The 13,078-nt window shown below is 39.3% G+C and overlaps 2 protein-coding genes across 4 annotated transcripts in view; both read left to right on the top strand.

Annotated features, from left to right (window-relative positions):
- The first annotated feature begins 998 nt into the window (after positions 1-998).
- Positions 999-5,874, top strand: tbr1b (T-box brain transcription factor 1b). Its single transcript, XM_056754253.1, has 6 exons — positions 999-1,681; positions 2,114-2,268; positions 2,429-2,550; positions 2,824-2,982; positions 3,227-3,288; positions 3,674-5,874. The coding sequence occupies exons 1-6, from the start codon at positions 999-1,001 to the stop codon at positions 4,521-4,523; spliced, it is 2,031 nt and encodes a 676-aa protein (XP_056610231.1). The 3' UTR covers positions 4,524-5,874.
- Positions 5,875-7,513: 1,639 nt separating this feature from the next.
- Positions 7,514-13,078, top strand: part of slc4a10b (solute carrier family 4 member 10b) — a 38,748-nt gene continuing 33,183 nt past the window's right edge. For all 3 annotated transcript variants that reach the window (XM_056754250.1, XM_056754251.1, XM_056754252.1), the window contains exons 1-2: positions 7,514-7,750; positions 10,253-10,282. In XM_056754250.1, the coding sequence (XP_056610228.1) occupies positions 7,703-7,750; positions 10,253-10,282 (78 nt within the window). In that variant the 5' untranslated portion in view covers positions 7,514-7,702. The remainder of the gene's footprint in view (positions 7,751-10,252; positions 10,283-13,078) is intronic.

Here is a 13,078-nt window from a genome sequence, read left to right on the forward strand (position 1 = left end):
TCCAACAGCCAGCACATAAACAAGTCTTTCTCCTGGCCAATATAAAAATCCTCTAAATTCACAAAGAGAATTTTTGAAGAATGTATTGTCATGTATTTGTAATTTTATGCTGATTTAATTTACATGCAGTTATCGCGTTTGCAATTAAATAAACAGCTAAATGGTTGTGATTAATCGTGTCTTATATTGGCAGTGGCACACAAGATGCAATTTAGAGCTGTAAAAAGCTGAAAAAATATAATGGCTATATTAGATTCAGATATAAATGAAATTTTTAAGGTACAAAAGTATTACGAAAATGTGGTTGTATTTACTCATGCCATGGTTTTATGGTTTCATGCATGTTTTGAAGCGTTAAGTGTTGAACTCGATGTAGTCCATCCACATAAAACATTTATTTGCCTTGGGACCGGTAAACAGATATTCAAAAGGAGTCTATTATTCACGCTATAACGTAAACATTTTAGATATGAGTGGCAACGCGCTTTGACTGTCACTTCAGAGGCTTTAATAATGCATAATGAAGTTTTCCTGGTAAACAGGCTTTCTTCTCGAGTTACTTTTACGCATACATAAGTAGCCTGCATGTAGTCACACAAGGGCTTGCGTTTGGGTACATTTAAATGAAAGACAACAGGACATGACAAAAAGGGTTTATTTGCGCTGCTAAGTAGGAACCCGACACGAGTCTCAATTTGCACAGACTACAGTATACAAACACGGATGACCAGCAGAAGTGAATACACCGCGCCGAGCAAGCATCCTTTATTACACTAATTAAGTTCTGTCTAATTAAATTATCATCACGTGTTAACCAATAGCAAAAGTTGATTCATTAAGGATGCAAACCCAGGAATGGAAAGCTAAGCCTATTCTGATTTACAGGCTGGTGTCAATTGGCTAATTTGCTGTCTTGCACAAAGTAGCTCGAACCGCAGGAAGGCGTTTTCACTCGCGCTCTCACGTCGGTAGCGTTAATTGCTATTTGTCATCGAGCGATGCAGCTCGGTCGTTGCGTCTCTCCAGCTCTTGCGCGCTCCAAGAATTGCATGATTGTGGGCAGTGGCTACCCAAACGCAGAAGGATCTGAGCTCGTCTTACAGGACTACCCTATTATATCCATCAGCGACAACCTGGAGAGAAGTTCACCTCTGAAAAAAAACTCCGTAGGGATGACGAATCAGTCGGAGGCAGACAGTTTCGGCGACTCCAAGGACTCATCGGGGGACGTCCAGCGAGGCAAACTCTCTCCTGATCTTGACGGAGTCGCCGACAGTCGTCATCATTTCGATGGATCTGCAGGAGAAAGGTATCTCCTGTCTCAGTCCACTCAAGTTCAGCCGAGTCCAACCACCATGTTTCCCTATCCGAGTCAGCATGGACCGACGCACCCAGCTTTCTCCATCGGAAGCCCGAGCAGGTACATGGCTCACCATCCGGTGATAACGAACGGAGCCTACAACACTCTGCTGGGCAACTCTTCGCCTCAGGGCTACCCGACCGCGGGCTACCCGTACGCGCAGCAGTATGGACACGCATATCAAGGGACAGCTTTTTACCAGTTTTCCTCCGCTCAGGCCGGGCTCGTGCCTGGTAAAGCGCAGGTTTATCTCTGCAACAGGGCCCTGTGGCTAAAATTTCACAGGCATCAAACAGAGATGATTATTACGAAGCAAGGACGGTAGGTGATAAACGGCCAAAATCTCTTCACAGTTTAATGTATTAGCCTATTTCACTGGTATTCGCGTATCGATATAGACGACCAAATTAGGTACAATAACCTTGCCTAAATTACAGTATAATTCTTCTTAATTAATGTAGTCTTTTGTTTTTTGTGTGTGTGTGTGTAATTTTTGTTTAAAACAATCTTACGTTTGTTCGATTATTACAATTAGACTTACTTCCCTTTCATCGATTTTGCCCATGTAATTCTTTTTTTTCTTTAGGCTTTAATGATTTATTTTTTATTTTTTACAGTATTATTATTGCCTCAGTTTTGTTTTAACAAAAATATTTGAATCCCTTTAATAATTTAAACTGATGCTCAGTGTAGAACAGTTTACTATACTCAGTCTTAATTATTTGAAACTAACCTTAATTTATTTAACCTTAGGCGAATGTTCCCGTTTTTGAGTTTCAATATATCTGGACTTGACCCGACGGCTCACTACAATATATTTGTTGACGTGATTCTTGCGGATCCGAATCATTGGCGTTTTCAGGGAGGAAAATGGGTCCCGTGCGGAAAGGCGGACACAAATGTAACAGGTGAGTTTAACAGAGGTTTTTATTGATAATGTTTCATTATTTTTATCATAAGTATAATTCATTTGTATCATTCAATATAATACATTTCTTCAATTTATACGTAATTAATTATTCTTTTTAATAATATGCTCTTTTTAATTTGATTTATTTTTCTGTACAGGGAACCGGGTGTATATGCATCCAGATTCACCAAACACCGGTGCGCACTGGATGCGTCAAGAGATATCCTTTGGAAAACTAAAACTAACCAATAACAAAGGAGCATCTAATAATACTGGACAGGTCGGTTATATTATCATTCAGAGATGTAATCATTTATTTCACCATGCTGTAAAAAAATTAATAGCCAAAATGAACACTTTGGGGTTGCATTATATGCGATTTTTTACATTTTCTGTATAATACAAAATGCAATTCAAAAATGCCATAAGCAACGTTTAAAGCTAAGTTAGATGATTGTCGTACGATTTCGAACATTCGTTTGCTGGCGTTCAATGCGTGTTGAGGGTGAAGTAATGTCGTCTGACTCTCGTTTTTTCGCTTGAATTCATGCAGATGGTGGTCCTGCAGTCACTGCATAAATATCAGCCTCGCCTGCATGTGGTGCAGGTGAACGAGGACGGAACTGAGGACACGAGCCAACCCGGCCGGGTGCAGACTTTCACCTTCCCCGAGACGCAGTTTATCGCGGTCACCGCTTATCAAAACACTGACGTAAGAAAATAAGGAAAACTTTCATGTACTATTTTTGCATGAATAAAAGGCTGCAGAAATATTGGAAATAATATGAAGAGTTGACGTGCGCAAAAGTGTCACGTGCCTTAAAAATAAATATTGTGAATTAGGTAAAAAACGGAAATAAAAGATTGAAATTAAGTGTCATATTCGGTTAAAATCAAACCCTAAAAGACAACAGAGTTTATTTTTTCTCAAAAAATGTTTTTCTTTATTTTCACAGATCACACAGCTAAAAATTGACCACAATCCATTTGCAAAAGGATTCCGTGATAATTACGACACGTAAGTCTGTTTTATAATATTTTGCTGTACTAAAATGCATCTGCATTGACTTGACGAAAATGTTTATGAACTCAGAAAGTCATATTCTTATAAGTATACGCACATAAAATAATTGTGATCTTAAATATTTGATATTATTTACGCATTAATTCTGTGCACATTAGTGATGAGACTTCTGAATGGTCCATGTACAAAACTAAAGTTTTCTGATTAGCCTCATCATATAATGTTTCAGCTTTCGATATTTGACAATTGGTATTTTTTAAGCACAATTACGCACAGGATGGAAAATGAAAACATTGCGTATTTCTAACGTATTCAGGCAGCTTTATTTACGGCCTGTCATGTGCAACGTCTAACGTGTTTGTCCACCGTCTTTCTCCAGTGTCTACACGGGTTGCGACATCGATCGGCTGACGCCGTCCCCGGGTGACTCTCCGCGCTCTCAGATCATGCCTAGCGCGAGATATGCCATGACTGGTTCTTTCCTTCAGGACCAATTTGTCAGCTCGTATGCCAAGTCCCGCTTTCACCCTGGCGTCGGAGGCGCTCCTGGCACGGACCGCAGCGTCCCACTTAGTAACAGCTTGCTCTCTCCGCAACAAACCGAGGAGACCACGGTGGCCTCCCCGCAGCGATGGTTTGTCACCCCTGCCAACAACCGACTGGACTTTGCCGCCTCGGCATACGACGCCGCCGCGGCTGCTGATTTCGCCGGTAACGCGGCCACCCTTCTGTCGTACGCAGCTGCTGGAGTGAAAGCGCTGCCCCTGCCAGGGGCGGGATGCTCCAACAGACCTCTGGGGTATTACGGCGAGCCGCCGGGGTGGGGCACGCGCACCCCACCGCAATATTGCAGCAAGTCCAGCTCCGTCCTGTCGTGCTGGCCGTCCAACTCCGTAGGGACCCGAACGACCTCCTCCGGTTACCTGGTACCTTGCCTGGAGGATGGAGACGCCATCGCGCCAGAAAGGTCGCCGCTTGGCGGGGCGGACGAATCCAAACCGAAGGACTTGTCTGAATCCAGCTGGATAGAAACCCCTTCTTCAATTAAGTCGATCGATTCGAGCGATTCTGGGATTTTTGAGCAAGCCAAGCGGAGGAGGATTTCACCATCTGCCACGCCGGTTTCAGAGACTTCGTCTCCATTAAAATCTGAAATGTTAACGCCGAGGGAATGCGAGAAAAACTGCTCCAAGGACATCGGCTACTACAGCTTTTACCCCCACAGTTAGAATCCGGAGAGAACTAATGCATGGCTCAGACGTGATTTATAATCGATTTATTTCTATTTATGTGCGTATTTATTTATCATTTGGGTGTTTATTAATACATCTGACCGCGTGCGTAAGGACGTACTCGAGCCAGCTTCGGTTTTAAATAAAAATCTGGACACTTGAGCAGAGATGTACGCCGTTTTCGTTTTCAAATGAACGATTTATTTAAGGGTTTACCCATTAAACCTATTGTAATTATGAGAAGAACTGTACATATTTGTACTTATCTATCCTTTTGTGGTTTTCTCGTTGTATGTTGATGTACAATATGGAAAACGAATTAGCTTCATGTTTTATTGTACCTAGAAGACGTTCGTTCGAACAGCTATATATTCAATATTTCGATGTTTAAGAAAAAAGGATCAAACTCGTACAGGCTACCTATAAAAAACATTGATGGTATAATTGAATTAGAAGCTGCTCACCTGTTGAAGAGCCACCGAAAAGAGTTCGTCTGCACTCTTAAAAATAAAGGTTCCCAAAAGGTCTGTCTGTATGGTTCCATAAAGAACCTGTTTTGTCCACCTTTCTGTTGCACATACAATTATTTGTACAATGGGAAAAGGATCCAATTCTATGAAAAGTTTGGCTAAAAACGTCTAGCACCTTTATTTTTAAGAGTGTGGCAGACAGAATGATTGACGCATGTCTGTCAGAGATCCATTTTTATGTAAGCATTTAATGATGTTGCTTTTTACAGTCGCGTTGTCTATTCGTAAATTTCATAGTTGTTGATAGATTTAAAGTTAGTGCCATTTCCATTTTGTAAACGTTGTTGTAAAATTGTCAGGGCGTTTGTTTTTATGAGCGTAAAATCATTACCTCCTTACTTTTTGTAGAGATAAAAAAGCGTAGACGGCCACTTCACGTTCAATCAACGAAAGCATTTTCATTTGTATATTATGGGCTGTTTTCTTATGGAAAAAAGCGTTAGGCCTGCTAATGTGTAAAGGTAATGTATTTGTGGTGTGCTTATCTACAATAAATATGACCGAATGTTAAACCCTGGGAAAGACACAAGATTCCCAATTCAGATATTTTTGTTTCAGAGGAGGTCGATGGCATCAGTCAATGTCGATTTTGTTCAAGTGTTGTTGCCTTTACGATGCATTTGCATGATAAAATGCGCAAAGTAAGCAAATTGTTCAGAAAAGCAATTCGTCTTATTATACGATACTCGTTTTATTTGACCGTATTGCTGTAGGTCTATTATTTAGCCTACAATAGACCAAAGCTATTAAGACACTTGTATGAGTTTCACTGTATCAGAAAACCACATTAAACCATGAGACACAACACGATTGGCACAATTTGCACAACACAATTAGGCTACGTAACATTAAGCTAAGTTTTTTTTTCTATGTAAACGAGCATCGTATTGTTCAAAACGAATTAATTTTGATTTTTTTGTTGACAAAATTAAAATGAAATACATTTTTGTATTTGGTCAAAGATAAGTCATCATTTTTAATTCTGAAAAATGATAATCATTGGTGTGGTGCTAACATGATTTGATTATTTATTATTGCAATAAAATAAATACTTTGTAGTGTCCAAAGAGATCCTTAATTTTGAAGGCTACTGTATATAAGGCTACACATAAAATGTTCTCAAAACCTGGGTAGAATATTATAGAATAATAGAACATTATCATAAATAAATGTTTAAATTAAAAATTGTCAACAGATTAAATCTCTGGAAAGCCAAGTGGTCGTTTGCTCTGCATTTTAGGTACCTGGACTGAATCGTTTATAGTAGGCTAGTTGTCAGACTTACATTATTGGTAAACAACGTAGAAAGAACACGACTCATTTAAAAAATGTTGGATGATGCCTCCCCAGTTTGCTGCCTCCTTGTGGCTCGGTGGTGGCTATTCATCTGGTAAATAAGACAACATTTTAAATATGTACTTTGATATAAAGCAAGATAGGATCTAGTGTAATTACATGGCATTCCTCGTGGAAATAACAATGTTTGATTTAAGAAATAAATGATGCCATAAAAAAGGCAATTTCAACCACCGTAAAACATCTAAACCTGTCCTACACACCTGTAAACACTAGAGGGCGACGTTGTTATGATGAATTCTATTGACCCAGACTCACAATGCTGAAGTAATGCATTGAACAATGTCAATACTTTTCAATTAAACAGAAGTCATTCAATATGATTATGATTATGAATTGTAACAATTAAAAATATAATTATCACAATTTAGTTGTAAAAGTTAACTTTTAAAACAAAATCAAAACTGTTTGGTCTACTTTATATATATATATATATATACCTCATTTAGGACGTCATAATCCTATCTATAAACACAAATCAAATTTTCCAGGAAAATATGGAGTGTTTCTATTTGTTTCTCAATAAGTGAAAAATAGCATGCAGTCCCAAAAATATACATATGAGTGGGATGTCATTTCTGTAGCTGATGCATCTTTTTCTGGCCTCACTCACACATAGTTTAAAAGTTCAGCTATAGTTCATGTCAGACAGTGGTAGAGCAAATGGCAGATTTAAAACGCCATCTGGAGTTTTGTTGGCTATTAATACGGAAACATTAGCTTGAAAGAAGAACTATTTAGACATATGTGGTTTTATGAACTCTGAGCAAATCCTTATACACTCATAAAATGTAACTCAATAAAGGTCTTCGACACATTTCTGTTGAGTGGAAAAGGTTCAAAAGAATGTAAAAAACGAAACGCAAATCTTTCAAAGGACACTCACGGAACCAAATGGTTCTTCTTAAGCCCAGATCCAAGAACCTTTTTTCAACACAAAGCCCTTGTTTCTCCATTGCATATTCTCTGATTACTAAATTCACCAAGGGAAAAATACCAGTCTAGACTCTCTTAAGGCCCGCTGCACGAAAACTGAGAGGCACTTAAAAATATAATGACCCCCCTCCACACTACTGCGTCACACAGCGGCTAACGTGCGCCCTTATGAGTGAGAATAAAAAATCCCCGTCGCCTCGACACTAATAATACCATTTCACTAAATATTTGAGCGTCGTCTCTGCTCAACAGCGTGAACGCAGATCTGAGAGTGCGCAGAGACGCAGCTTCGCATTATCAGCGGAAACCAGACGCGCGCATCACCACTGACACATATTCTACAGGTAAAGCAAGATGGACGCGAAGGACCAAGGCGCACAAATGGAGCCTCTGCTACCTACGGTAAGATGCGTGTCGTTATTTAGCCTTCCTATACGCAGCTCCGATGATCATATGGATCACACATGCATCCCTGCGGCGGGTTGCATCTGTGCGATGCAAGCGCGGCGCGCATCATATGTTCTGCATATTGGCACGCACATCTGAATCAGCGTGTGTACTCTCGTTTCCCTTTAGGTGATTTACGCGTTTTCGTTTCCCTTTAGGTGAATAACTCGTTTTCATCATATGATTAAAGGGCTCATATGACGCAGATGCTTGCACTGTATGAATACATTTTGCGTATTTGCACGTTCCACACCAGGACGGACGTGTTCCGCAATGCACTCGATCATTGTTGAGTTTAGCGGCTCCTTGCTTTTTACTGTAATATTATTGAATATAAAAATGTCTAAAACGGAACCAGTAAACAATCTTGATTTATTAAGAACAAAGGTTGAACGTAGGCTGATGATAATTTGCCAAATACTGGTTTAAAAGAACTGAAATCTGTTCCTGGTTACATATGTGCTTAAATGTTTATTTTATTCTCATATATTTGAGCAGTGTCACACTGGCAGTCATGCTGTATGGCCTATGCTGTTACTACGTAGTTGCAGTCATTGGTAAAATGCAACAGTGCTGTTATGTCAGTAGTTTTCTGTATGTAAACCATAAGCAAGATGACTGAGCGATAGATGAATAAATAGAAAAATTGACAACTTTGATTACTTAAAGTCGGTGAGTTTCTTTGGATTTAGCATTGTTTGTGCTCTTTTGAGTGCAATTTTATCAGAAGAGATCTGCAACCCATTTTTTTTTGTGTCACAACCCTGCTGTTGGAGACCCTTAAAGGGACATGGAGTTGTGTCACTGGTGGGTCAGTCTGGATGGAGGATGCCGATGCCTTTCTCAGTGAGATCACTCTGCTCAGGCCGAAATGGAGCATTTTTAAACAGAATTTATAGATAAACATTTCATTCTCTCATGTCCAAACTGTCACTGCCTCATGAGGGCTGCAGGCATGACCTTTTGTTTTCCTTCTCATACTGAATCTCATGGTCAGCTCTCTTTCTGTGTGATGCGATGATTGACAGCTAAAGTTGCCTGGCTGAAGTTCATTTCTGAGATGGTGACATTTGCTGTCCAAATATGTTTAGATTGTGTGAGAATGATAAGTACAGGTGAATGTATACACCGTACTGAATTGATGTATAGTAAGACTGGCAGATACAAAGTCCTTTTGGTCCAAATTTATTTATTTAATAAGTTGATTTATATAGCATATGAATATTGTACTTTTGATTTTGCAATTCTCTTCTAAAGACATTACTATTAAATTTACAACAGGTAGGCCTTTCTGGATCTGGTGGTGCTGACGTGGTGTCTTAGAAATGGATTATAAACAACAATCTTATTTTTCATCATCTTCAAATGACATTTAGTGATTGGCATTATATAGGACGATGGCCTTTAAAGTACACATGCTGCTATCACAGGACAACATAATGATGGATTAAGCAAAGCTCTCTCCACTTAGACAAAGCTAAGCTTTATTATTCAGATTACAGAGAAAAAAATCATTTTCTGCTCAGCGTGAGTCCCGAGCATAACAACAAAACTGCTCATTATTGCATAATGGAAAACACTTGGTAATATTCAGACTTGCGTGTGACGACAGTGACTATGTCGGGGTAAATTGTGCCTCCAAGACAACGATAGGTGGGAAGCAATTATGTGTTTTGTTTACAAGTAATCCATTGTTATTGGCTAGAAATCATTACATTTGCTGTTGGATGTGTCAGTAGTAGAAAGAATATGTCAGTTTTTGATAATCCTCCAGAGATGCTCATGTAATGGTGAGATTAAGCATCAAGGCTTCTGAGATGGTTTTAAAACTAATTGATGCTCTTTGTTGGATATTCAGGATTATTCTGCTTGAAAGTAGAGATGTGCTGGCACCTCTCACTTGATCTCTTGATCCTGGATGAATCCACAGTTTTCCAGGGGTTTACATGTCCATATGTATAACGGTATAGCTAAATTTAGTATTTCGTTTCTTTTAATGCAAACTTTATTTCTTAATGTTTACCTATTTATCAATTAAATGCGTGTTTATAATTCCAGCCACATTGGATCTCTTTAAACTGATATCTGTCCTTGGCAATTCCTCCTCTTTTCATATATTAATTAATGTATACTGTATTGTATTGCCCATCGGCCACCCTGGCCTGTAAATACTGTATCTGCATCGCCGTTAGCTGTTAAAAAGGTCCCAAAATGCATACGCAACGTTATTTGCTCACTTATGGAATATGTCTAGTAAAATCGTGATATATTAGATCGTGAGAGATTTTCGATCTGCAATGTAGCAAAATAATTACCAGAAAATGAGCAAATCTGACAGCATCACTGGTGACCCGGGTGTATCCGAACACTAATCTGTGCTAAATATGAGAAGTCATTAGAATTGTGTGTGAAAACAAATGTCACAGATTTAATTTGAGAATATTTTTCATTTCGCAGGTGGTCACCCCTACTGGAGGACAAAGTGTGGTGAGTAGAATGTTTTTTTTTTTCAATGATTGTATTTGTATTTATATTGTATTTATGTTTCTGTTTGTCTGTCACCACTGTCCTTTAAACAACGTTTAATGACTAAATTAATACTTTTCATTTTGGTCTTCCCAGTGTTTTTATTGACATTACGTCCATAAGTAACTGCAGTAAATCAGCTGTTTACAGCCTTTCAAACATTTTGTCCAAACTTGAGTACCTTGTCTAGATACAGTATCAAAAGGTCAGATGTTACAGGTTTGTCACCTGCTGTAGCTGTAAGAGGACACATGGTCACCTCACGCTCATGTGTTTCTTTCCGGCAGGATTTCAGGGACACAAATCCTTACAAACGTCATTTTTTGCATTGATACAGTAATCCAGCTGTGTATCAGAGATTTATAATCCACAGCATTATAGCGTGTTTGAATTTCCCTTTGATTTAACTATACATTGCTTTGAGATGAACTGCATTGTTTTTTGTGTTTTCCTACATTTGAATGTATTCATTTGGCAGACACTTTGATCCAAAGCTATACATTTTAGCAATATGTGTGTTGCCTGAAAATGGAACCCATGACCTTTTGCACTGCCAACACAATGCACCTCCAACTGAGCTCCAGGAAATTATAAACATCGTTTTGTTGAAAAACACTTTTAAAAAGTCTTAATGGATTTCAATCATCCGAATTTCGCACTCAAAATGCATTTACATTCACATTTATGCATTTGGCAGACGCTTTTATCCAAAGCGACTTACATTGCTTTATCCTATACATTTTACATAGCTATTTGCAATCCCCTGGGATCGAACCCACAACCTCTAACCACTGAGCTAGGAAATGCAATCTCCTGTTGTCTGAGAGCTTTGATAGTTCAGCAAAATTTGTGATACAGTTTTTGTTCATAGCATCAGAAAGGCTGCGATGATGCAGAGAATATTGCTTGTCTGGTGTGTACTTACCTCTGAGTATCTATTGACAGAAATGTACTGTAATATATATTAATGTCTTCAGAGGTGTATAGAGAGACCAACACAATGAAGCGTAATGGTTTTATTATCTAAGAATGAGCTATTTCTTTCTACGTACATAGCGGTTCTCCTTGGATGGAATTCACCATGTTGTTTCTATGGTAGCCCTAAATAGACAAACTGCTCTGCAGAGCGTGTTTCATAAATACATGATCTCCTTTGGCAAAGACGCAAAACCATGACGATATCTTATTCATGTGTCAGCCACTGTACTGCTCTGAAAGAGAGGGATGAGCAGTGGAGTGAGCCGTTGATTGCAATTCGTAACCTCACCACTAGATGCCGCTAAATTTCATTCACTGGATCTTTAAGATATTATCCTAATTGGAAACAGAAACCGAGAGAGAGCACAAGGTCAGGCCTTTTTCTGACAGGTCAGCCCACAGCTAGCATCCCAGCATGCCTCTGGGGAGGAGGCGGGCAGATGCTGCTACACCAGAACGTGAAGCATTACACCCTGAGTGGGATGAAGAAAGAGAGACAGAGTAAAGGATAACGACAAAGAACTTTAAGTTTGATTGCGGGCGACAGTGCAGACATCTGTGTCGTCCAGTTTGAGTGAGCTGTGTGTCTGCCTACGCTGAAGTTCAAGATCAGCCGGATCCGTGCACGCTGCATGAGGTAAACCATCCTGTCGAATTCTGTAGACATGCAGAGTTCGGACCTTCACACCAGACTGCTGTCTCAGGTACTACATGCATGGACTTGTTTTTTAAATGGTTTTGAGTGTTTTACCTGAACTTCTGCTTTTGCAGTCATTCAGTAGTTTGCAGTAGTTTGGCGATAGAATCTCCATTTTAAAGAACGATCAAGTTGTAGAGTTTCGCAAGAGATCGGTTTGACATTCGTTTCATATATGATGGTCATGTAGTTGAGATGCAATGCGTTAACTTTAATTTCATTGTAGCTGCATGCACTTTGATTCTTTCATGCGTTGAGTCTGCGTTCTTGAAATATAATGAATGAAATAAAAAATGCATGATACAGAGAGTGTGTTTATAGTCAGATTTATTCTGTATAGTTGACAGCAATGCTTTAAAAGCAGATTGCAGCTGCGTTGTTCCTGTAATGCAGAGGATACGGTGCTGAATTGTACGGTGCTGCATTGATCAGAAGTGCGGCGTGTGTTGTGGAGGAGGGGTGTGCGAGGACTCGGCTGCTACAGGCAGAAACACGTTAGCATGCTGCAGATGTCCGCAAAGACCTGCGACACAGCGGATAGACCAAATCCAGCACAAATCTATGATGCTCCAGGGTCATTTCTGTTTATCCCATGACAACACTTTCATTCAATTATAGTGAATCTTGGAAAAGCCGACCTATAAAGGATCCATTTGTTCAGGTGTGTTTAATAAGGTGGATTTAGCAAATGTGCAGTGCTGTGAGTTCACATGAGTCGGATTAACAGCATCACTCTCCTCCATCTGCCCCGTCAGGATGGCTCAATGTCGTTTTCTACTTCATCCAATTAAATCAATGGGATTCATAACGGGAAGTTCACAAGTATCTGTTCTCATGCTGCTTTAAAACGCTCGTTTCATGAGGAATCCAAATGTTCTTTGATCTGTCGAGTTTAAACATTATACATCACACCATGCTGTAACCAGTGTTGGGTGTAACTAGTTACTAATTATTAGTAATTTTATTACTTTCCCCTTGAAAAATTGAAGTATTTTTCTGTTATTTCATTACAGTTACTTCTGATGCAATTTAACTAAATACTGTGTAATGTATTCAATAGCGGAATTGACATCAAAAGTATA

The sequence above is a fragment of the Triplophysa dalaica genome, chromosome 8 (genome assembly GCF_015846415.1).
Source record: "Triplophysa dalaica isolate WHDGS20190420 chromosome 8, ASM1584641v1, whole genome shotgun sequence".
NCBI classification, from domain to species: Eukaryota; Metazoa; Chordata; class Actinopteri; order Cypriniformes; family Nemacheilidae; genus Triplophysa; species Triplophysa dalaica.